The 25,854-nt window shown below is 44.1% G+C and overlaps 2 protein-coding genes across 8 annotated transcripts in view; both read left to right on the top strand.

Annotated features, from left to right (window-relative positions):
* The window catches only part of LOC127064688 (probable serine/threonine-protein kinase clkA), an 85,211-nt gene that overhangs the window by 44,654 nt on the left and 14,703 nt on the right, over positions 1-25,854 (top strand). For 2 of the 7 annotated variants that reach the window (XR_007781759.1, XR_007781762.1), the window contains exon 4: positions 19,520-20,742. The exons of 3 other annotated variants lie outside the window; for them this stretch is intronic. The gene's annotated coding sequence lies outside the window, so the exon portion shown is untranslated. 2 more of the 7 variants (XR_007781761.1, XM_050996132.1) reach the window with 2 other exon arrangements.
* Positions 15,613-19,469, top strand: LOC127064687 (uncharacterized). The gene is made up of 2 exons (XM_050996127.1): positions 15,613-18,408; positions 18,785-19,469. The coding sequence occupies exons 1-2, from the start codon at positions 18,060-18,062 to the stop codon at positions 19,405-19,407; spliced, it is 972 nt and encodes a 323-aa protein (XP_050852084.1). The 5' UTR covers positions 15,613-18,059; the 3' UTR covers positions 19,408-19,469.

Genomic DNA, 25,854 nt, shown 5'->3' on the forward strand with positions numbered 1-25,854 from the left:
GCAATTAGTAAAAGACACAAGGATGATAGAATCGACGTAAAGTACGGAATCAAGAGAGCACATCGTTCTTGCACGAGCTCGGAATACGGAACTAAAATATGATGGTTGTACGTACGAAAGAGGAGTACGCAGCATCCGCGAGGAAGGAGATTCGGTTAGGCGTACGCGAGGGGAGAAGACAATATCGAGCGTAGGAGGAGGATTTCGGGGAAAAATGTAGGCAGGAATGACCTCGCCGAATCGCGAGTGAATTTGAGAGGAATCGCAGGATATTGTGTGCGCGGAGCAGATGCATCATACGTCAAGAGAATGCGAGGCATCCCGCTGAAAAGAGAGAACTCGCAAAAGGGTTCTGCCCGAGTAAAGCCGCGATTTCTTTTGCATTCTTGCATCCAAGGGGAACCCTTTCATTTGCATCTGTCTCCGAAATGCAAAAAGGGGTTTCCCAAAATACAGATGTTCGCGTTCGTCGAGATAGAGAGAAAGAAAGAGAGAGAAAGAAAGAAAGAAAGAAAGAAAGAAAGAGAGAACTGAAACTCGGCCCGAGGTCGCTCGTCTGGAACGAAAACAGCGTATTGTGAGAATTTTGAAACTCCTTCAAGACACTCACCGGTTTTGCGCGATTCGAAGGATCTTTGGACGCGTTGAAGTCCAGTAAGAAACTCCCTCCACGACCAGGTGTATCCTCCCCACACCTGCTTCCTTCCTTCGCATCGATTTTTCTCCAAACCTTCGTATATCTCTTCTTCCTTCTTATTTTCTTTTTCCTCTTTTTTCTCAGAGTTTCAAGGTATCCCATTATATCTACCTAACCACAAAGAAAATTTATAAAGATACGTTCCTATTAATAATTTTCGATTCGCACAAGATCGGTATCGGCTGGCAAATATTCTCTCTTTTTAACGCGCTTCATTACGCTTTTGTACGCTTCTAAAGTATAGCGAAAAGGTTCATCTTCCGGCGGGAGTACAGCGCATCGATTATCGAGAATCGACTGACAAGTACCGAGAAAGAAAGGGAGAAAAAGAAAAAAGGCATTACAAATTGATTTTACGTTTTTTAAACTTCGCTATTTCGTTTTGCGTTTCGAGAGAGTATGTGGGAAAAAAATGTCGGAGTAGAAGAAGAAGGAAAAGAAACGTCGACGTACGCACTGGACTGGAAAAAAGATCGTGCGAGTTTGACTTTCTATCGTTCGTAAATTCGTCTTCTCTTTTCTCTCTCGTCCTCTCTCTCTCTCTCTCTCTCTCGTTTTCTCTCGCAGTCTCTTCCCTTCCGTGCGCACTTTTTGCGCGGAGATTTTTCGCAACGCCCTCCGTTTCGTTCTCCTCCACCTCTCTTCCTCTTCCTCCTCCACTACTCTCCAGCGCCCTCTCCAGCGCTCTTTTTTTTATTTTAACCCGCGCGTCGTCGCTCGGACCGCTGGGCGATCAATGAATTGAAGCGTCTGTCCTTTTTTTTGGTCAGCCTCTGACTCTCCTCGTTCGACGCATTGCCGCCTGCATCTCGGTCTCCTTTTCACTACCCCTCGTCTCTTTCCATCCCCACTATGCTCCCGTCAACTCGCCCTCTCTCTTTCTCTCTTTCTCCCTACCTTCACGTTTCTCTCTCTCTCTCTCTTCTCTATTTCTGCACCCATCTCTCTCTCTTTCTCTTTCTCTCTCTCTCTCTAACTCTCTGACCACCCTCTGGCCGTCGCTCAGACCTCTCTCTATCTGCGTACCTCATTCTACCAACCTTCTCTCTCTCTGCCTCTTCCTCCTCCATCTCCTCTCATCCTCCTCTTTCTCCGTTCAACTCGCTCTTCCACGAGAGAAACGGATTGGAAGCTGTTCTGTTCCCTCCCTACTTCTCTCTCTCTTTCTTTCTCTTACTCTCTCGGACTCCCTTTCGCGCTTGTCCTCCATTTCCCTCCTATAGCCTATCTGACCCTCCTCTTTCCCTCTCTTTCTCGTTGCTGGACACATAGATCCTCTCTTTCTCTCTTTCTCTCAGTATCTCTTTCCCTCGGATGTACCTCGCATTCGCGTATCGGAACACGCAGAATCACGTACGTGCATAGCACATGCACCTGCACGCACGCACGCAGCCCTCGTGTTTCCCGATCTCGCATCGCCGGATAAATCTCGCTGACGCTTATGTGCGCGAAAGCCGAAGAAGGAAAGTGTAAGAGAGAAAGAGGGAGAAAAAAGAGAGAGAGAGAGAAAGAGAAAGAACGAAAGAGAGAGAAATAGAGAAAGAGAGAGAAAAAACGAAGCGCATGCGCTTTCGATTACTACCACCGACTATCACTTTATATATATATATATATATATATATATATATATATATATATATATATATTGATAGATATATATGGAATATGTATGGATATATGTATATATATGTATATCTATATGTATATGCACATATGCATATATGCGGACACGTTTTGTCTTCTTTTAATCGCATCTGGCACGTCGTTTCTTTCTCTCTCTCTCTCTCTCCCTCTCTCCCCCTTTTTCTTCTCTTTCACTCGTCTTCTCTCTTACTTTCCTCATTGCCCTTTTATTTCGACAAACGGCTTCAGGGCTAATACGAATTTTCCTGTAAAGTGACAACTACACCTTGAAACTATATCACAGAACAATGCTACTCGCATGTACCATGCACGAATGTATCTATATATGTATCTGCGTATGTGTAACACACGCGTTGTCCCATCCGAGAACACTTCGGGATCATCGAATGACATGGCCCGTGTTTTCAGTGATTTCAACTGAACGCACTAGCCCCGTCAAAAACTATGAGATTATCATTGTTCTGCGAATCGTTAAAGATCAAAGAAGAAATGAACTTTAAAATACAGTAGAATTTAAAAATTTTTCCTTTTATCGTGTTTACAGTATATTTCATTTCTTTTAATTATCCTTAATCAATTGTCCGATAAAACCTTTTGCTCAATAACTGTTTTCAAATCAGATTCAAACATTCGTAATGCGATTCGCGTTAATTGCTACATAGTGCAAAATGATCGTCCACGTAAAAAAAAAAAAACTATTCTTTTCTCCCTGACCCTATCTATTCCCTTTTTTAGAATCTGGCGACTCTTTCTCTTTCCAACATGTCGTAAGTTTATTCATTATCCCGCGTTGGACGGTGGTATCGGACAGTACCGTGCCGGACAGTTGGACTGCAAACCCCATCAAGGACGGCTCAGAATCCCCAGCGGCAAATAAAATCGTATATCATCCCTTTGCCAGCGAAAATTTTGTCTCTTCTACTCGTTTCGTTCTACCCTCTCTCTCTCTCTCTCTCTCTCCCTCCCTCTCTCCCTCTCTCTCTCTTTTCCTCTCTCTTTATCCGTCCCTCCTATTCTCTCCCACTGCCTCTTTCTCTCTTTTCGCGGCGCAAGCTCGTACATCAAAGCTCGCCTGCGTCTATCTTCTTCCTCGAATACTACAGCTCTGTGCCCTCTTCCTCCTCTCTTCTCTTCTCCTCTCCTCTTCTCGTCAGTTTCCCGGGTTCCACCGTACTGCCTAGTCTCTGATTTCAATCCCCTACTGCCTTCTCTCTCTCTCTCTCTCTTTTTCACACACACACACGCATACGCATACACTGCGAACTACCACATTGCCCAACTACCCCCTTTCGCCGCTCTTCCGAGCGCCACCCATTCAACCCCATCCCGTGTACAACTCATAAACTTTTGTACGGTGGCTTTAGTAGCTGCGAGCTAACTTCCGGTTTCGCGACACACGTTTGTTTTTCTACTAGTCAGGCTTACTATAATCTTTCTTCTTCGAAACTGATCATTTTCATCAAATAGTCGATCTTTCCGATAGATCGAAGTGTTCGATATTAAAAATTGCTCGTCCGAACGAATGCGCGCGCATTTTGAAATTTTCACATCCCGACCAGTTGAATTTTATTGCTGCGTTCACTTTTTCCCCTACAGCAACGTTCCTGCCTGGTTTGCCTGGTCTCTCACCCCCCACTTTTCCACCTGCGCCTGCCATCTCGATGAATTTTTATTATTTCATAGCGACGCACCGGAGAGGGGAGAAAACGAAAAGTCCATTGAAGCGTGCGGTGAAATAGTAGTGATGTTACAAGAGCTACGATAGAGTTTATAGCTGTTTTTGGGATTGTTGGAAAAAATATAACAAAGCCTCTTAAGGCACTAATTTAATTAGGGAGATAGAGAATGATACGAATGCACGTATGTTATAAACGAAAATTGTATTATTTCCTCGAAAAAAAAAGAAACAAATAGGGAAAAAGAGAGAGGATTATCGTTTTAATTATGCACAAGTTTTTAACGCTTGTTTCTTCTCGAGAGCCGACTATGAACTTTCGTGAGAAATACGTGAAGATATCGATCGTTTTCGCTTGATCCCTTTTCCCATTTCCAAATTACCAATATGTTTATTCCACACGAATTTGCCGATTTTCTTTACGAATGTTCCCTCGAAGATTCGAAACTCGCTCATCGATCGCAAAATGCCCTGTTGTGAGATACAGGGTGAGAGAAAAACCGAGAGAGATAGAGAGAGAGAGAGAAAAAGGGAGTTATTCCGAACATACTACCGCGATTTATTCCAACCCTTCCACAGCACATGAGACTGGCTTTGGGATGCAGAATGCAAACCCTGGCGGTAAACTAGCTGACCGCCAGTGGTTTTCATCATATAACTCGATTAGCCCTGAATTCTCTCTTTTTCGATATAATTCACAGGCAATGCAATTTTCAGTAATTGCAACGGCGGTAGAAAACAGTGAGTGGAGAGAACGAGAGAGAGAGAGAGACAGACAGAGACAGAGAGACAGAGAGAGAGAGAGAGAGAGAGACAAAAACAGAGAAAAGTGAACCGACCGCTGTTAAAATTCTAAAAATGCATAAAAATCGCAAACAAAATGGACGCAGCGGCGGCTGATCGGAACAGAAACTATTTTCATAGATTAATACCACGATTCATAAGGAACGATTGGATATCGAATGACTCTAAGTGAAACAAAAAAATAACGAAGAGAAAAAATTTTTATTTTTTTTCTTTGTCTGTTTTTTTTTTTATTTTTGTAAATATTTTGCATATATAACATCAACGATTTAAGAGAGAGAGAGAGAGAGAGAGAGAGAGAGAAATAGAAAGAAAATTTATTTATTATCTTTCAATATTTGATCAGATAAGTATTGGTAGGAAATATACAAAGAATATTTCGAACGTCGAGCATTTTAGCTTTTCTTTTTTATACGATAACGATCTTACTTATTCGAGTATCATCGATCAGACCTCATGTCAATTAACACAATGTTTAAGGGAAATAAAGGAAATAATTATATTTTCAAGAGATTACTATCATCTTGCCTGCTGTCTTAAAACAAAAAAAATATGTCTGACGTTCACGAAATTTTTCTTTTAAAAATTGGAAACTTTCGAGGATATAAACCAAAAGGATACGGAAGTTGCTTTTCGCATTCTAATCTAAAAAATAAAGAGCAAGAAAAACGTATATAAGAACCGTTATATTTTTAATTGGAGAACGCAACTGTCGTCCAGTAAATTGGACCATTTGGCACGTGGCAGCCACGCGAGAATCCCCGTTAAACATCCAACGGAGCTGGGCGCTTAGGGTCCAGTCACGCTTTCCTCCTGGAACTGTAATGACAGGTGTTATGTATAGTAATTACGGTGTAGGTTTAACGTGGCTTATAGGATCGACGTTGAGAGCGGGAAAGATCGTATAAGAAGGAGGAAGAGCATACTTACCGTCCTCCTTTCATTAGTTTCATACTTTTTCAATGTTCAGACCTCGCAACCTCGGGACTTTTGACGCAATGTACGAGAAGAAAACTGAACAAAATTGCTTTCAAAAGTAGAACGAGTAAAGAGATAAAGAAGAAGGCAGATGTTACTAAATCGAGTCGTTGATAAGTACATACATATATACGTGTATATATACATATACACGTATATATATATGGAGTGTGTGTGTGTACGAGCGTGTAAAGCGTACCCCTCTTCTAACTTTCTCTCTAAGAGGACGAAAAAAAGGGTTAACGCGATAGCCAGGACGGGACGAGACGAGACGACTTATCGCGGTCATATCATAATTTCGATGGAATCATGGCGTCGGCGTAGAACGAAATCGTTTAATACCACGGCCGAGCCGGTATCCAGTTAATCCTACGCGACTGAAAGAGCTGATAATGCACTTTCCCACCCTCTACACCCTCTCATCTCTCGTAGCTTCTATCTCATGGCCGCCACCTAATTTCTGTTGAATTTTTCTGGGCATCGTTCGAAAGCGTGCGACGAGCTCGCTCGACAAATGCCTTTCCTCTTTCCTCCTCTTCCGCTATGTCCCTCACCATCCATCCTCCTGCCGTTTTCTATCGAACGGCCGATGCACGCGTCGATGCGCGTCCTTCCGAGCGGATCCGACAGCATGTCGTGAATTTTACATATCAATGGGTGCACGCCCGTCGTATCCAACGTCGCAACGATTCCCCAAAAACGTATCCTTCTTTCTCGAAATAACGATAGCCAGAACACTTTTCTAACGGATCGTGTTCGGAATTGTAGATGTAAATTTTGTTAGCTTTGCTTTTACGAATCAACTGTATCTATCGGTGTGAATAAAGCTTATCACGTCTAAAATGTATATAATTTAAATCAAAGTATAGTATATATGAAATAGTATATACTTGTACATATGTGATCTTGATAATTTCAATGAAAGATAATATCTTATCGGTACAAAATAAATTTATCGTTCATTCTATTTTTTCTTGTAGCCAAATACATCTCGAAAGTTTTACAGAGACATGTTAAAACGATAATAATAATATGTGTATGTATGTGCCTGAAATTTGTGTGAAACACGTACACAAGCCCACGCTCGACCGAGCATTCCGTATAAAATAATCTTTTTCCGCGATCGCGGACTCGAGCCGACCAAGTGAAAAAATGACAGATGTTACGTTCTCGCATATTTTCGAACTTGCTATTTTAACCCTGGTCTTTCTTCTTTCTTTTCTTATGCATCATATCTTTTTTCTACAGAAAGAAAGAGAGAGCGAAAAAGAGAGAGGTAAATATATAGGTAAAGATGAAACTTGCTCGTTCGATTATGGATATGCATGTATATGCATGCGTGTATATAAGAGTGGGAAAAAGAAAAGAGAAAAGAGAAAGAGAGAGAGAGAGAGAGAAATGGATAAAAAGGAAGAAAGATAGATTGGATATTACTGGGGAAATAAACAGAAAGAGAATTTGAAAGTAGCAATGAAAAATCATTTGCAGTGTAGATAACCGAACTTTCGGCATGGTGATTATTATTATTATTTTTTATCATCATCATCATCATCATCATCATCATCATCATCATCATCATCATCATCATCATCATCATCATCATCATCATCATCATCATCATCATCATTATAATCATCATAATCATCATCATCATCATCATCATCATCATCATCATCACTATCACTACTAAAGTTCGACCTACCCTCGAATGAGAAAAAAAAACTGCATCTTTTTTTATATACGATAGAATATGATGACGTTACAAAAATAAGAAATACCTATAACATTTCTATAACTGTATGCCACGTTATCGCGTGTTTGAATTTATTGTTGTATCGAAAATAATAATCAACTGTAATTAGCCCATACGTGATATCATTAAAATCAAAATCTGTTTTTTTTTATGGTCGATATAAGATACATCGTTCGATAATGATTTAACAGTGACATTGAATATACTTTGATTAATTTTTGATTTAAATTTGATTGGATTTGAATAAGAACTTGAAAGAAATAAGACGCAACAAGTTTATTGATTTATCGAGCTTCGATAAATAGAGATTGAATTTAACGATAGAGAAAATAAAAAAATCTATAAGCCTTACGTTCTAAGCTTAAAAAAAATAAGAGAGAGAGAGAGAGAGAGAGAAAGAGAAAAAGAGAGAGAGAGAGAGAGAGAGAGAGAGAGAGCTAGAGAGATAGAGACAGACTGAAAAAACAGTCGCGAATATTCCCTGGTAATGAGACCGGTACGAATGGAACGTAGGACATAGGACGAGCGAGGCGGACGAGAAGAAGGGTAGATGACAGGAGACGAATTAGCCCCGCGAATTAGCGTCCGCATATTTTTGCGAAAACGAGATAATGCAAAAAAGCGTGCGCTGGCCGGTCCGGGCTCGCACGGACGTCAGGCTGCCGATGGTGGTGGGCGAAAAGGAGGAGGAAGAGGAGGAGGAAAAGGGGGGTGGACGGTGGCCGCGGGATGAAAGAGGGAAAGGAGGTGCTACACGTTGAGGGTGGAGGGCGTGGCCAGGCGGCCTCTGCCAGCTTTCGAGCGAGAAAGAGAAAGAGGAGACGCGTTTCCGTGGTACCAGAACCTACGAGAGAACGAAGGGAAAGAGATAGAGAATGTGTGTGAGAGCGAGAGAGAGAGAGAGAGAGAGAGAAAGAGGGTAGAAGAGAAAGGGGAAGAGAAAGAGAGAGAAAAAGAGAGAGAGAATGAGAGAGAGAGAGAGAGTGATGCTAATATGGAGAACGAGAGAGACGAAGAGAAAAAGTTATAGATGCACGTAGGTAGGTAGGTAGCTACGTACGTACTCACGTACATAGACAGGTACACATAAATGTAGATGCGCCGATGTTAGCACGCGTGTGCCGACAATGCATGCGCGCGCGCGTGCTCGTGTGCACGCGTACGGTGCGCGCGGCGCTTAACTATAGCTGACGGTGGCCCGTGGGGCAACCAAGGGGGGTAGGGTGGGACAAAGGGGTAAAAATCATTGCGCGGTCCAGCCTCGAGGCTGATCGATGGTTGCTGCACACTCACCCCTTCACTCACCCTTGCACTCGGCCCTGCAACCATCAGCCACCTCGCGGCCTCCTCCTCCTCCTCTTGCCATCCGGCAGCCTCCTCTTCCGCCTCCTCACCTCCTCCTCGCCCTCACCCTCTTTCACCCCCCGCGGACACATTCACTGATCCCTGGGTCTCACTGACTGGCCAGACAAAAAATGGCCGGTTCGAAGCCCATTCGCCGCTTCTACCCAGGCTGACGTCGGGTGTTTGATGACCTCTGGGGTGGCGGCCGCGAGAGAGAGAAAGAGAGAGAGAGAGAGAGAGAGCAAGAGGGAGGTCGAAGGGAGAGAGGAGGGCGAGCACCGACGTCCGGAAAACCACCCCCGCCAGCACCCACCCTACCTACCACCCTACGAAGGGTGGACCATGGGAGGGAATCGATGACGGTGGATGATTTTACGTATAACGCTCTCGCGTCGCTCGGCTCTGCCCTCTTTTCACGGTTTCGGGAGAATCGCGACTCGCGTTTTTACACTCGCCTGCGTCCGATCATCTCGCGGAAATTAGATTCTAATTTAATCCCTTTATATTATCAGGGAATATTCTTCTATCATGCGTGGTTCATTTTGGGCGCCATCGATTGCGATCGATCGATCGTCGGATTTGAGGAGAACACTTCAAGAGTAATTCGCGTTTCTTGTCTGCTCTTCGTCGATATCGATCTCGAGTTTAGGGCAAACATCGTAAGAGGAGGATCGGCGATAATCGACTGAGAAGGTAAGATCGACAATATTTCGTCGTTCATTGGTATTATACCAATGAATGAAAATGGTCGTAAGCGAATGATGAAAACCAACATTTTTGTTCTTTCTCTCTTTCTATCCTTCCTCGTCGAATGTTTATTTACGTTTAAATTATAATATTTCGGTGTTATAATGGACAACACGAAAATAAATCGTTTCATCGTATTCAGCGATGAATTCCCAGGCAATATATCAACCGCAGCTGATAAATTATCACGACAAATTATCTCCGTCTCTCTTTCTCATTCTCTTTCTCTCTTTATCTCTCTCGTCCATTATTCGAGCACCGAACGATCGCGTAATTATATAATTGCGTACTTATCGTTCATCATAGAGTTCAATGCCGCAGATACATTCGATAACTTGATACCGATCTGCATTTCGAAATCAGTCGTTTTTAAAGGACGCAAGAGTTTCTCGGTAGGTCTGTTAAACGTCTTTGAGAAAGAATCGTGTATTAGAGAACGAAGAAAACTTGGGAATCCTTGTTCGGACAAGAGGAAGTCGTAATCGGTTTGCAAAAGGATTCATCGCGTGGATACCGAACCGATCGCGAACTTTCAAGCTCGAACGTGGTCGGCAACTCTGAGAGTAGGTGGAGGTATAAGTGTAGGTTGGAGGTGGTGGAAAAGGAGGTAGAGGAGGTGGAGGACGGTTTCCGTGCTCGAACCAGAGAAGTTCAACGCCAATGACACGTCGTCGTGCCGCGTTAATGATCTACCCGGCTCGGCCCCGTCGTCTCTCGAGTCGATCCTTAGGTTTCACACCCCCGGAGACAAAACAGGCCACCCCCCCGCTCACCGAGGCGTCCTAAACGGATGCGTGTATGATAGAATTTCTTCCGTCATTAAGAAATCCTTACAATGGATACGGGTTTCTAAGCGCGGCCAAACAAGTGTCGTCCGTATGAAGACACGTTAGGCGATCTTGAATCAACGTAGACGGTGGACAAAATTTTATCAGCGTGGCGCCGCGAGCTGCCGCGAAAGTACCGTTAGTGGTCCAACCCCGCCTCGTCGATCCGTACACCCCCTTGATACGTACACCCTCTCTCTCTCTCTGTTTCTTTCTCTCTCTCTCTCTCTCTCTCTCTCTCTCTCTCTTTCGCAGGCTTTCTCTTTCTCTCTACTCCTATTCGTCGTGTCTATTGAAGTGACGGTAAACGCGACTCGTAAATATTCCTCGCACTTTGCGCTCCAGATCCGTCAGCTTTCTTCATCCACCATTCTCTGGTAAGCCTTTCTACCCATCCCTTCGACGACGTTGTCGTCGTCGTCGTTGCCGAGCTATTGCTTCTTCTTCTTCTCGGGAGCGTAACTTGCGCTCTTTTCCCTCTCTTTTTCTTTCTCATTCTCCATCTCGCTCGCTCGCGGAAGAACCTTCCTCAATAGACACGAATCTTTTGCACGTCTACGTGGACTCTCCGGATAGTAGGGAGACTCGTATACCATCGTCGTTATGCACCGAGTTCTATAGAGAGAAAGGTGGATTCTTCGATTTTCCGGTAAAACCAGCTTCTCCCACCTTCCCTTGCGTTTCCTTGTTGTCTGTCTTCCGTTTCTTCTTTGAGCGAATTTTCTATACATTTGCTTGGGTCGTTCGTAAGAATACTATTTTTCAAAACAATGACCATTCTCCCACCTCCCTCCATATCCAACGTCCTGACGAAAAAAAAAAGAAAAAGAGAAGAACCCGATGCGAATCCTCGCGTCATGAAACCTGCAAGTGTAGAGTATCAATCTTTTTGAATGGCCGAGAATCGTTACGCTTAGGCGACGCTCATCGTCGACTACTCTGGATCCTACGATTTATCGTTTGAAGACCAATTTCTATCGTGGGCAGATAGTAAGGGAGAAAAAGAGAACGAAGGAGAGAGAGAGAGAGAGAGAGAGAGAGAGAGAGAGAGAGAGAGAGAAAAGGAAAGAGAGAAAAAAGAGAGAAATATAAGAGAAAAGTAGGGAGGAGGAGTAGTATACCCAGGCACACTCGTACGAATACGCGGTAAAAGAGAACGAAAGAGAGAAAAAGAGAAAGAGATAGACGGAGAAAGGGAGAGATGGACGGGCAACTCCATCCCTGCCTAACCTACCCCAATCGAGGGCTTACGTTGGAAAGCTTGCACGACAGCGTAGGCAGTAACAGGAGAATCATCGAAAAGCCTGGCGCTTTGCTAGCTGCTGCTGCTGCTGCTACCGCTGCTGCTGCTACTGCTGCTGTTGCTAGTGATGCAGGGTGAACGAGCTACTAGTGGGTGGTCATTGAATAGACGGAAAAGGGAGTAAAAATCATTGAAAAGCGATGACTGCGGCCCGACGCCGGCAGAGTGGATCATCGAATGACCAGAGCCACCCCTGTGCCTACTTCTACCGCCCGCCCTCGTGTGGACTCCGCTTTCATGATATCTACTGGAAATTAGCCAACTGGCTAACGACCAAATAGGAGTCTCGTGCCACTCCTCCACCTCCCCGGCCTTCGCCCTTTCCATCCTCACCCTTTTGCCCTCTTGTGTCTTTCTTCCTCTCTCTCCCTATCCACCACCCTCCCTCCCTCCCTTTCCCGCCATCTCTCTTTCTCTCTCTCAGTCTCTCTCTATCTCTCTCCATGTCTCCCTTTTTCTCTGTCCATCTTCTGCCCTCGCTCGCTCTCGGTATATCTCTCGAAAGCTCGAGGCTACAATCGGCCGATCGTTTGTTCGCTCCTCGCTTCCACATATTTATTTCCCGGCTTTCCTCCGGCTGAGTGCCGTTCGATGATTCGAGTTTGGGACGCAATGGATTTCGAGTCATCGGCTCCAAATCGGCTGTGAATCCGTTGTCCTCGCCGGAGGACTCGTTTTAAGAGATCGATCGCCGATGGATGAACAATTGTCGATTTGCCAAGGAGTTGCTTTCGTTTTATTTTTCATCGTTAGTTTAGGATAACGTGTAAACTCGGAAATTCGCTCGAAGAATTCGACTTCTCGATGCTCGAGGCAATGCACAGACTACTATCTTACGAGCTCGGAAGGAAACGTCCGACGATAGAGGCCATTCCACGCAAAGCCGGAAGGTAGGACGAGACACGGGAACAAAAGTTTCGCGATTCGTGATAGAATGATAGACGTTTGTTCGGGAAAGAAAAATGCAAGATTCGCTGCAGTCACGAAATGGCAAATTGGAGTTGAAACTTCCCTTGTACGGGTTTGGGGTAGGTTGGGTTAAGGCGGGCTTGTAGTAGGGAAGAGCTAAAAGAGAAAGGGAGAAAGAGATAGTCGTATTCTACTACGGAAAATACTATATGAGGGTGAAAGCGGCGAGCAATCGGGCTTCGTCTCCGCGAGAATTCTAAATAAGCACTTAATTATGTGCTAATATCGTTGATCAGGACAGATATACGTGTCACCATTTTTACTAGAAACTTTAAATATCTCAAGGAAATGTTTCATTTTCTTCTTTCTAAAAACGGCTAATCGATAAATAACGAAAAATTATCGAAATGTCCGATAGTTTCTTTTCTCGATCATTCAGCAGACAAATCTATGAACTTGATTGTGTATTAAAATGATTCGAACGAATTCGTGGCCCAAGTACAAACTTTCTCGCGTAACCTTAAAAAATCTTAATGCGGTTTTCGGCTTCCTGTCGGAGGTAAAGTTTAAATTACACACGGATAAGAGGGAAGGAGGGTAGGACAAAAGTGTATATATAGTATGTGTACGAATAAAGAGAGAGAGAGAGAGAGAGAGAGAGGGTAAGACCAGGGCTTTGGAAGATACACGAACCGTGGGTTCACGTGGTTCGAATGGGGTGTGGGCCGTGCGTGCGAACGCCCGAATGGAACACATGCAAGCTTTGATAAGCTTTAGGAATACGTATACGTAGTGCCGAGCCATTCGAACCTCGCGCTTCACGGTTCGCATAATATTACGTAACGCGCGCGATTCACTGCTTTCCTTTTCACCCGTTTTCCAGGATCCACGCAAGCCAGCCTATGAGTCGAGTTTTGCGTTATGGAAAAGATAGAAAAGAAAAATAATATTCGGTTGGTCGTCTCAAATTATCAGACCTTCTTTGGGAAAGAACCGAGCCTGAATATCTTCAAAAATTCCAGATCTTCTTATTTTCGTTTCTATATAAAGAGATTCGTAAAGCTTATTTAAGAAATATATATTTGTGCATCTTATTGCTCGTCATTTAATGATAAAGTTTCACAATATTGGGAAGTAAGAAACTATCGATTCGACATCAATAGGAAAAAAATATTTCCCCACGTAGGATATCTCGGATCACTGACATCTCTCTTGAAATAAGGGTTGCATCGAGCAACTAAGGCGTACCAGAAGGGGCAGATTGAGAGAGAAAGAGAGAGAGAAAGAAAGAGAGTAGATATGATTCCAAAGGCAGTGGGCGAGGTCTCCCTCGAAGGGAAGGTCCTTAAAGAAGGGACCCCACTGCTTATTTATTTCTCTATTTGAATTTTATTATCTTGTTCCGCCGTCATGGATTCCCGGTTTACCTCCCGCTTTCTTTAACGCATGCGATAAGAACGCTTCCGCAAAAGTTTCTGCGCACATGTCATTCCATAGAAAATCTTCTTTCCTGGTACTTCTCCTCTTCTCTCCTCATTCTTTAAAATCTTTCGATAACAAAGGAAGAGAGTAGCGATTGTTGATAAATTTTCGTCTTTTATAAAATACGTGTATTTCGAGAAAAAGAATATTAGGGAGATAATAGGAAGATAATGTCATTTATTTACCGTGCATAAAATAATTAACGTACTCCTATTGTTGAGGATATAAAACGTTCGTACTCGTATAATTCGAAATAATTTAATGAGATAAAGTAAAACAGTCTAGAAGAATGAAAGATATTTAAAAAAATAAAATAAAGTTGAATAGAGCATTACATCTGATAAAGTTACGAAGTACAGAGCGTTAGCACAGATGCGGAATCTAATAAAGATGATCTCACAATAAAAGAGTCCAGTAAGAGAGACAGAGATAAAGAGGAGAGAAAGGGAAGGACAGGGACACGCACGTCGTAGTTCGACGAGAGAAATAAAAGTGTGCTCGACGCGGTATGGATATAAGTTTCGAAGGTCCTCGAAAACGGCGTTCGCGCACACATGAGGTTTGCCAAATTGCCGTGTAGAAAAAGTTCTCTTTAAACGTCCCGTGCTCTCCATTCGCTACTTCCCCCTTTACTCCTCCTTTTCATCCATCTCATCCTCCTCTATCTCCTCCACCTCTTCCTCAACTATCTATCTGCCACCGACGTGTTCTCCGCGTCGTCAAGCTTTTACCGTTTTTCGGACACGGAAAACGTGTGTGGTAACGCGAATACGTGCTACCTACGTACCGGTAGAATCTGCCAAAAGGTATCTCGAACACAGCCTTCAATGTGCTCGTACGCATTGACGTACTTTCGACTCGTCTATCCTGACCCTTCGACCATTCCTCTGTTTCTCTCTCTTTCTCTATCTCTCCCTATCTCTCTCTTTCTATCTCTCTCTCTTTATCTATCTCTCGTTCTTTGTCTTTCTTTCATGGAATCGGGCTTATCGATTGCCGATTCCACTGACTGTTTTCTGCTTTTTCATCATGGAAGAAGGAACTTATATTTGTTGGTCAAATCGTTTTTCTGAAAAAAGAAAAAGAGAAAGAAAGAAAGAAAAAGAAATAACCGCGAGGAATCTTTGAAGATTTTCATCTCCTTTCAGAATGTTAACCAGTACGTCTTTTTTGCTCGAGAAACAATCGTACCTAAGTTTCTCTTACCGCACTTCTTAATTACCCAGTACGACAGAATACCAAGCTTAACCTCGTCTCAGATTTATGGGTGCTTTAACCTTCTTCGTTCGTTCAAACCGAATTTCATCCTACTTAGCCACGTCGCTGGCTCGGGCACTCGTAAAAAATGCGAGCGAAAAGAAGGGTTCCAGTCTTTTTTCCCTCTCTCGAATCCTTCCGCTTATTTCTCCTTCTTTACCTCCCCTCTCGGCCCCTCCCCCTCCTCCCGCCCCCCGCCCCGGCCTTCACCGTCTCAACTCTCCATACTTTGCCTTCCTTGCGAACATGACTTAAAGCGTATCGTCCTTCAGTCGAATGGAGTTTCGATGGGGTGATTTCGACGAATCGTTCACTCGTTCGTTCGTTCGTTCGTTCGCAGACCGCTTGCGAGTCTCCGAACTTCGTCTCGATTCGATGCGTGCGCTCTTCGCGAGAGAGAGAGAGAGAGACGTTCGCTTTTCAGATCTCTCTTTTCCTCTCATCTCTCTCTTTTTGCAGTAGTCGAACCGTGCTCGTTTTATCGAATTTCATTAATACCGTTGATTCGTCTATGGTTGTGAGAAAAAAAAAAGCTTTGCAAATTAAACGTCCAGCTAAATTTCTAGTATGTCGAGCAACGATTCGCCAATCAATTCACGGTGAACTGTTGAAGACAAAGAGAATCTAAATAACGACAAGATTATAAAGTAATCATAATAGCATCGAAAGAGGAGGAGATAGACGGAAAGAAAGAAAAAGATAAAGAATACGTTTCTTCGAGCCATCGTAATTTCCATCTAAGTGGAAATTCGTCGATATCGGACGGATAACGGGAAACGTCCTGTACGACAAAAATAAAACACTCAAGGAAAAACGTTAAAGCGGATCATCTTCTTGGCGTACTTGTTAAGAGCGAGAAACAAACGAATTCTCGATTAGAAGTAACGCAAAGAGAAGGAGAAGACGATCGGAGCGTGAGTAGGTAAGAGCGAGAGAGAAAGAAAAAGAGAAAGAGAAAAAGAGAGAGAGAGAGAGAGAGAGAAAGAGACAGACACAGAGAGAGAGAGAGATAGGAGTTCTGAGGAGTCGGTTGCCGACTCGACGACCTCAGCCGGCAGCCGAGAAGCAGTATAAGAAGGACAGAGAAGGAAAGAGTTAAGAGTCGGCTTGATGACGAGCGCTGTTGCGGAGCAGGAAACGAAAAGGGAGAAGACGGGAGTGGTGGTGAAGGAGGTGGTGGAGGTTGTGGAGGCGGAGAAGGAGGAGGAGGTGGAAGAAGAGGAAAAGGGGGTGGAGGGGGTGGAGTAGACTGGATGGAGGAGCCCACGTTGCAATGATATCGATTCCAATGCTTCTTACTAGACGTGGTTGGTTAGGGTGGGCAACCCCTTACTTTTTATCCCTTTTCCTCCGCCTTGCCTCCCTTCACCACCCTCCGACCGCGGTTCTCGTCTTTCTCTCCCGGCCTCGCCAACTCCTTCGATCCTCTCGCGATATTTTACTCGGTTATTTCTACGGTCCCTCTCTCTCCTTTCTCTTTTTCTTGTCTCTCTCTTTTCTCTCTCTCTCTCTCTCTCTCTCTCTCTCTCTCTCTCTCTCTTTGTCTTTCTCTCGATCTTTTTCCGTCTTCATCATTCCTGTCTATACCTTCTTTCCACTCTTCGAAATCGCTCGCACTGCTTCAAATAGGTTCGTCATTCGAAGACGAAGGAAAATTATTCTTGTCGATCAGTTAGCCGGCCAGAACTAGTCAGAGATTGAAGCCTCGTTATGCTCAGACCAAACTCCTTACCCATTGTAACGGGCATCTACTTTTAATCGACGAAAATTACTGGATTTTCATTTTAACGTCAATCTCGATGCACTTGACGAATCACGGGCCTCGAACGAAAAATGAGAAGAAATAGGATGGGCTGGTAGTAAAAGGTAAAGAAGAACGATAAGGAGGGAAATAGACAGGTAGACGAAAAAAGGGAGAAAATGGAACAGAAAAGAAAATTGGAAGGAAGCAAGAGAATGCAATACATACACACACGTACACGAAAACACAGAAAGGCTACACATATTCAGAAGATCCTCTGATTACTGCGAGTTCCGTCTTTCGCCGTCTGTCTTTTCGTCTTTCCCCGCTTCATCCACTTGACGAAACGGTTCGTCTCCATCCCTAACTCTCTCTCTCTCTCTCTTTTTCTTTTCGTCGTCCTCCCTCTAGTGGCAAGCTCTCTTCGTTTAATTGATTTCTTAAGACCCGATGGGGGTTCGCGGATGTGACTCCGAGCGGATGCAGTTTTTCCCGCTTCTCTTCTCCCTTTCACTCTTTCTCTCTCTCTCTCTCTCTCTCTCTCTCTTTCTTTCTCTTACTCTACCATCCTTCGAATGTCTCCAGTACTCCCGGATTTTCTTCCTCTCTCTTCCTCCTTTTTTTCTCTCTAGACTACGAGGAGGAGAAGGTGGAGATGAGGGAGAAGAATACGAAGAACAGAGTCTGAAAGAGAAGAAATCGGAGATGGATGATGAGAGAAGGAGTAGTAGGGAGAAGATAGAGGCGGAGAAAAAGGAGGAGGTTGGACCCCGAGGGACGGAGATGCAAGATATTGCAGCCCCGCGGGACACAGGGACGTAATCTCCACGACGGTGCCGGAGACGTATTACAATCCCGCGGTTCTCCAACTACGAAGTCACTCGGTTCCCGTGCATGAATGGCCCATTCTCCTTGGCCTGTCTCTAGGAAAGTCTCTATCTATTCCGATTACTGCTCCACCTTCCCTACCTCCACCTCCCTTTCTTTCTCTCTCTCTCTCTCTCTCTCTCTCTCTTTCTCTTTCTTTCTCTCGTATCCTCGAAAGCTTGGAACATCAGCCGAGTTTTACCCCGCTTTTTCACCTACCAACCTACGCCGCCGTCGACTCTACAGCCGGCGGCCTCGGAGAACAAAGATTTCATTTTTCACTGGCACCAGGGACCAAGGCGAGAGCCCGGGCTCAGGACAGCGCGGTGGAGGAACTCTTCTTGCGTTGCAGATTTCTTTCATTACTACTCTTAATCACGGTAACGTTCCACACAGTGGAGGCTTCTATCTCTATCTTTCTCTCACAGATTTCTTGCTATGCCTTCTTTCTCAAATCGGGCCGGATGATCTTTTGAAGGAATCCTTCCTCGGCGTTATTACTCCGCTATAGTACTACTTTCGCATCGAGGTCAAAGCCGTTGCTAGTGGAGCAGAAAAGAAAGGAAGAGAAAGAAAGAGAGAAAAAGAGAGATAGAAAAAGTGTTCGAAAGAGCAGGAACTGGCTCGAGCCTACTGGTTCGAACGTGATTATCGATCGAGTTTCTTGCATGCTTGCTCGGAAGAGCCTTCCTTAAAAACATCCTCGCGGCACCCTTAGCACCCGGAGACCGTTAAAGAGTCTTTCTCGTTCTCGAGGATCGACGGCGACTCCCTCGGTTCATCTCTTCCTCCCTTCTTCTTGTCGCCGTGGTCGTCGTCGTCGTCGTCGTCGTCGTCGTCGTCGTCGTCCTCATCGTCGTAGACGTATAGACGGCGAAGGGGTGCGAAATCGTACGAGCGTGTATACTGAGGAGGAATTGGAAGAGGACGAGGGCCAGGACGAGGGCCACAGCAAGCTAGAGAGAATCAGAACGAGAAAGAGAGGGTCAGGACGAGGGGGATCGGGAAAAGAGAACAAAGAGTGCAAGTATAAGGTGGACGGGGTTGGTGGAGGGGGATGTAGCCTCGACGTTCGTTCGGGGGTGGCATTCGGGTGGGTGGTGCATATAAGATGGGCGACGTACAATGCACGCACCCTCGGCGCACTCGAGGCTCCTCAAGCAATACTCCTGAAGGGTGGAGTACGGAGGGAAGATTCCGAAAACTCGGCCGCTCAATACGTGCCTGTGTCGAGCCGGCTCACCCTTCGTATTTTCTTTCCTTATCCTTCTCGTCTGCCCTCTTTCCTTATACCAACTCTCGTCCTTTCTTTTTTTTCTTCTTTTTCTTTCTTCATCGATCGAGTCGATCCACGAGCCACGAGGAATTGCGTTCGTTGAAGAAAAAACGATTCTCGTCGATTAGACGAGATTTAAGATAAGAAAGAAAACGCTGTAGTAGTTAAGACGATCGGAAGGTACATTTACTACGTGTGATTTTCTTCTTCCTCAGGGATTTGAGCACCCCTTGTAAGGTGGATACACCGGTGACACTCCAATGTTCCTTGTGCGTTCTCCGTAGCGGCTGGTTGAAGCTCAAGTGGAGTCATCGCTTGTGAGAGTGCTTACCAGCCCAACGTCGTCGACATCGTCGTCCTCCTCCTTCTTCTCCTCCTCCTCCTCCTTCTCCTCCTCCTCCTTCTCTTTCTCTTCTTCTTCCTCCTTCACCTTTCAGAGCTCCATATCCGTCCTTCGTTCTGAAGGAGAAGACTCGAAGGCGAATCCTCGAGCAGCGAGGCATCGTCTACAACATTTGAGAGCGACATAAACCTTATTCTTACGCCACTTTACCACAAGATGCAGTCACGGGTAGGGCGCACCCTTGCCTCTAGCGTACCTACGCTGTGATAATCCCTTCGTCCTAACGACGATGGCGACGAGCTTTCAAGATTATACATAGACTGGCTAGTATTTCCTATACTATCTTCGTCTCGCATTGTGTCTCACCTGCATCGTCTTAAATTTTTTTCTTTCTCTCTTTCTCTATCTTTCTCTCTTTTTCTCTTAGTAGAGTATATCAACGCATATAGACGGTACGACTCCTCACGAGTCGACTTTTCCAACGTCTTTGACCTACTTCCATTCTTAATCATCGCTCACCGAACGGTTCCATTCTTCTGTTCTTCGTCGAGGTAAAACGAGGAGACGTTTCCATTCCTTGCGTTATCTTCGAAAGAAACAATCGCTTCTTTACTCTTAGACAATTCTAAAGCAATGCAGAATTGTTCTTCTATTATTTATATATACTTTTATACATCATTTTTTATTTTAATGAATTAGAGAATTAGAGTCAATCTGAAGAACATAAGACGTTCCATGCTTTATCGGTCGATTATTTAGAAAATTCAAGTAAATGACAGCTCGATGAAAAAGCAAAACATTTTTCAATCTTCTCTTCCTCGTAAGAAAATGCAAACTTTGCAAAAAGAAAAAAAGAATTCAGCTCAGAGAAAAAGATAAAGAGGGTAGTAATTCTTGCATTTCATTTGTGTAGGTTAGCAATTGTTTAGTGAGTTTCTTTGACCATATCAAGGAAAAAAAAAAGAAATCATTCTTTTATATCGCCGTCTCTTTCATTCGCTCACATCTCTTGTGTAATCTCAACTCGTAATGCAAGACTTGTATTACGACTGAAATGCGAAGAGCAAACGGTTTCTTTTCCTCTCTATGTACTTTTTTCTTCTTTAGGTTCAAACAAGCCGTTCGTTCCGTCGTGCTCGTCTCCGATGCAAAAAGAAATTTACTCGGTAGTAAGTACACTGTATGGAAAACGAAAAGAAGGAGGAGGAGGAGGAGAAGGAGGAGGAGAAATTCGTCCTCCATCGGCGGAGTGCTACTTAGAGAAATCAGAGCGACGTACCATGATAGTGGCGGCATGTCGTCGTCGTCGTCGTCGTCGTCGTCGTCGTCGTCGTCGTCGTCGTGCTACTTACGTCGTACGTAGAAAGAGAAGAAAAGGGAAGGGGTGAAAAAGAGATGGTGAAAAGAGGTAGAAAGGAGTAAGAAGAGGGGTAATGTCGACGGTACACTCATACTCGTCATCAGAAGAGCTTTTCTTGTTCTTGATGCGCGTTGGACAATGGCGAGAAAACGTTCTCTCCCTCCCTCCGACGCGCTACCTCGTTCCGCGTCTTTTGCCACCCACACCCTCCACCCCCTGCCATCACCATCAACTACTGCTCGAGCTACTTGCGACGATAAGAGAGAAAGAAAGAAAGAAAGAAAGAAAGAAAGAAAGAAAGAGAGAGAGAGAAAAAAGAGAAATAGAAAAAGAAAAAAAGAAAGAGAAAAAGAGAGAGAGAGAGAGAGAAAGAAAACGAGTCGGAGGAGGCTCGAGGAAAGAGGATGAGGCCTTTTCAATGTCCTCTTCTCCCTCGCTTCTCCTTAGACGCCTCATTCCTTCGCCTCCGCGCGATCCCTGAAGAAAAAGGCCGTGCACGGGAAAAAAAAGGAAAAGAAACGGACAAAAGTAACCGAGCGCGCGTCGAGGCACTCGTCGGAGACGCGGATGACACGCGAGTTCCGGGTGCACTCTTTCGCCAAGAGAGTGAGAGAAAAGGAGGTTGATGGCGGCCGTCGTGCTTTCGGGGGTGAAGATAGGGGGTGGTAGTGGGGGGTTGAGCGTGCTATATGCCTTCAGGAATTCAAGAAAGCGACGGCTTTCGTTGAATGCGTCGAGAAGGCATGCATTTTACCTCTTCTTCCCTCTTTTCTTTCCTCTCTTTCTCTTTCTCTTTTTTCTCTTGCTCTTGCTCTTGCTCTTGCTCTCTCTCTCTCTCTCTTGCTTTTTCTTTCTTTCTCTCTCCTTGCTTTTCTTTTTTAGCTCCTTTCCGGCCGGAGGGCCGAGTGACGACGGCCGTGCTTGAAAAGGAAGAAAGGAGGAGAGAGTGCGAAAGAAAACGACGTAATATGCTCGAGTGGTGCGAAGTGACGATTGTCCCTTTCTTCGCGCACGAGGCGCGTCTTCCGACACCCCCAACCCTCACTACCCATCTCTTTCTCGTTCTCTATTTCGCTCTTTCTCACGGTCCGGCAACTTTATTAGCCACCTTCGCCTCATTCCTTCATGCCTTCCTTCCTTCCTTTCTTTCTTTCTTTCTTTTCAATTTCCCCGAGTGAAGCCTTTCTACTTAGGTATATCGTGCCGTACTCGCGGAAAGACATGAGAAACGTTGAATCAAGTGTCCCGAGATCTGCTCCTTCTTGCGTTAAGTGTACTCGTGAGACCCTTTCTCCTTGCGAGACAACTTAGTATATTTCGACTGTGTCGATTTTTTATAAATCGATATGTTTTATCTAATCTTCTTATCTTTTACATTTTTATTATTTACATTGAAACTTCATAGATACAATATATGTGCGTATATAATAATATTATAATAGATTGCGTTAATAAGATTTTGTTATATTTTAGATCTTCTAGATTTTATATAACATTTATATATATATATACATAGAGAAAGAGAGAGAAAGAGAGACAGAGAGAGAGAGAGAGAGAGAGAGAGAGAGAGAGAGAGAGAGAGAGAGAGCAACTCACTCCCCTATTATAAAATCCAGTATATAATATAATACATTTCTGTAATAATTATGCATCGAGAGAGGTAATCTGCTGATGAAACGAATACTCGCTCACGCTTCTACGATCGCGAGGTATGCATGTTAGAATAGGAAACTCAGCAGGACATGCTTCCTCCGAACGAGTCTATACATCATCTCTCTTTCCCTTCGGTCTCTTTAAAAACAATATAATTTTTTTTTCTTTTTTGTTTTCGCGTCACGTAGGTGCTCCGAAGCGCGACAAATAGAGACAGGAAACGCGTGTCCACTGGACCAGGTATCCTTACTGGAAGCTTCCACTTTCACGCAGAGGAAATGAGCTCTCGCTTCTTCCGTTCCTATACCTAGGGAAAAATGGTTACAAGGGTGCGTCGCACGACGACGCAAACGCACACGCGTGCGCGCACGTGCTACGTATGCACACATACATGTATGCACGCATACAACTCTCTTCGTAGACGCGAATAAAAAGCGAACGAAAATAGCCGATTCGCCCTGGTACGGCTCGAATTTTTCACTCGACCGGCCATATAAAATTACTTCGCTGCATTAAGCGAACTGACTAACTTTAAAATAACGCGAGCCTTGTGTATCGTGTTTCGCGACAGAACGGAGGAAGAGAGATAGAGAGAGATAGAGAGAGAGAGAGAGAAAGAAGAAGTGGGGGGTAAAATAGGTTGCAGCTAGAAAGCGTAGCATGCATGTCCAGAAATAAAAAAAAAAAGGAAGGAACTAAAAAATACATTAATATGTTTCGCTTTACGTTCAAGCAAGGATTGAAAACTGATCATGAGAAAAGGAAAAAAGGAAGAAAAATATTATCAAACGAAGAGTCAAATATAAAAATGATTGGATTAAAATGAAAATGAAAATGAAAATGAAGAGAAACGAGAAAGAAAAAAAAGAGAGAGAGAGAGAAAGGAAAAAGAAAAGGGAAGAGAGAAAGAAAAGCGAGGGAAAAGATTTGAGTAACATCTCTTTTCGATTTTTGGTCGAGATGAAGATCGATAAGGCTTATCGAGACGAGCATACGAAGCGTAGAAGAAAGAGAGAGAGAGAGAGAGAGAGAGAGAGAATAAAAGAGAGGTAAAGGGAGTGGGGAAATGGTCAAGGGACCGATGAGTTCGACGGAGCGAGTAGACTTAACTGGAAGCTTCCACGTTCGTAGAGGAAACGCGTCCGTCCTTCCTTCCGTTCTTCCGTGTGTCGGAGAGAAAAGGGAGAAAGAGTGCGATGGATATCGAAAAGCATCGATGTGCATGTTGAAAGATCGGAAGAGAGTGGGAGAGATCGAAAGACAAAGGAGAAAGGGTCAGGTTGATGATAGAGAAAGGGAAGGAGAAGGAAAAAAGACTGCTGGTAGGAGAAACGTGTAAGAGAGAAAGAAAGAGAAAGAGGGAGGGAATGAGGAACGATACCTGTGCGACTGTCTGTTGTCCGGATGTCCGTTGTTTTGTTAGAATCACGTATCCGTATGGTTTTACGCGGCCCTATATCGGCACGTTAGCGTCGTTGACACGTCGTCGTCGTCATCGTCGTAGTCGTAGTCGTCTAACGCCAGGAACCGATCCAGGATGTGAGCCGTAACTGGGAGGATATGAGGAGAAGGCCGGGTGAGAGAGGGGTAGGTAATAGCGTTGATCAGAATGGGAGGACAGCCCGAGCTTGAGTGGCTACCAGGAACGTGTAGGTTCGAAAGGTGTGGAACAACGTGTTCCGCCCTTTCCAAACACGCGTCATTGTTTCGTGGAAACAGGAAATGATATATTAATTGATTCGTTTCTGTTTCTCTCTCCCTCTCTCTCTCTTTCTCATTTTTAATGACCATCATCATAGTAGACAGTCCAGTTTGAAGTCTATAGGGGTTTAGTTTTTGCTGATTTTGGAGAACAAACGATCCATGTGAACGTTCGAAAAATTGCCAGTTTACAGACTCTCTTTTTCTTCCTCTCTCTCTTTCTATCCCTCTCTGTCTGTCTATCTCTGTTTCTTCTTTTCTTCCCTTTTCAGTCTCTAGCCTGGTTAATATCCACCAAAATCGAAAGAATCGAACGTTTTCGTCGCTATGTTCGAATTACGGACCAATGAATGTGAGAATGAATGAGCGACAGTAGGAAAATGGGGAGAAACGAGAAAAAATGTTTCTACGTTACGATGATGAAGGAGAACGATAACGACGATGACAACATAAGCATACTCCATGAGTGTGCGTGCTTCGGATTCCCGCGTGATTCTCTCTCCGTCTATCTCCCAGAAAATTATACCAAAGCATGCGCCTATGTATACTTTCTACTTTGTCAATATTATTATGTCGCTTACTGTTTTGCGAAAGTTGCGTGCAAAAAGCATTTCTCGTATGGCGATACGAGGGAAAAACGTTTGCATAAAGAATAGAGAGTATATTCAGTCACTCGATCTTTAATAGAGGAACATTTCAAAAATTTTTTTAACGAGAAGCATAACGAGAAAAAACATCTTTCGTTCGAAAGAAAATTAAATAAGAAATTCGGATTGGTCAACAAGAACTTTCTCGAGTGTTTGATTTTACAAAGGATATTCTAAAGACTCTTATCTACGATTCATAATCACGAAGATAAGCCGTTCCGATCAAACGTAAAAGACTCGTTACAATCTGAAGGAAAGATCGAGACACAAATAGAAATTGATAGAGAACGAAACTCATCTTACCTTCTTATGACGAGAAAACAAATCGTCCGCTTCGAGCAGCGTTTTTTCTTTTCTCTTCTTTTTTCACCGTGAGAGTATAACCCGAAAGAAGACCTCCTTGCGAATGATAATCCCTTGCCGAGGGAACAAAAGTATCGACGACGACGACGACGACGACGACGACGAAAGCTACAGACACTATTTTCTCCCCTTCGCTCGACGCAAACTTCCTTCCCTGGGCTTACTTATACTTTCAGACGATTATCGTCGGCGTCTACTTTCACGTCGTCTAATTGATCCGAGAGAGAAAGAAAGAGAGAGAGAGAGAGAGAGAGAGAGAGAGAGAGAGAGAAAGAGAGAGAGAAACGCGAAAGGGGTCGTGAATTGACTCGATGAAATATTTAGTCGTTCACCGCTCGGGAGAGACTTTTTTCTTCGCATAATCGCTTATTCATGCGGTTTCCTTTAAATCTCAATAATCCATTGTTCGGCCACGCTTCTCTAAATATTAATTAAAAAATTATAGAACGAAGTTGTCCGGCTCATTACCGATTACGGTAAGAA

Source organism: Vespula vulgaris, chromosome 6 (assembly GCF_905475345.1).
Source record: "Vespula vulgaris chromosome 6, iyVesVulg1.1, whole genome shotgun sequence".
Lineage (NCBI taxonomy): Eukaryota > Metazoa > Arthropoda > Insecta > Hymenoptera > Vespidae > Vespula > Vespula vulgaris.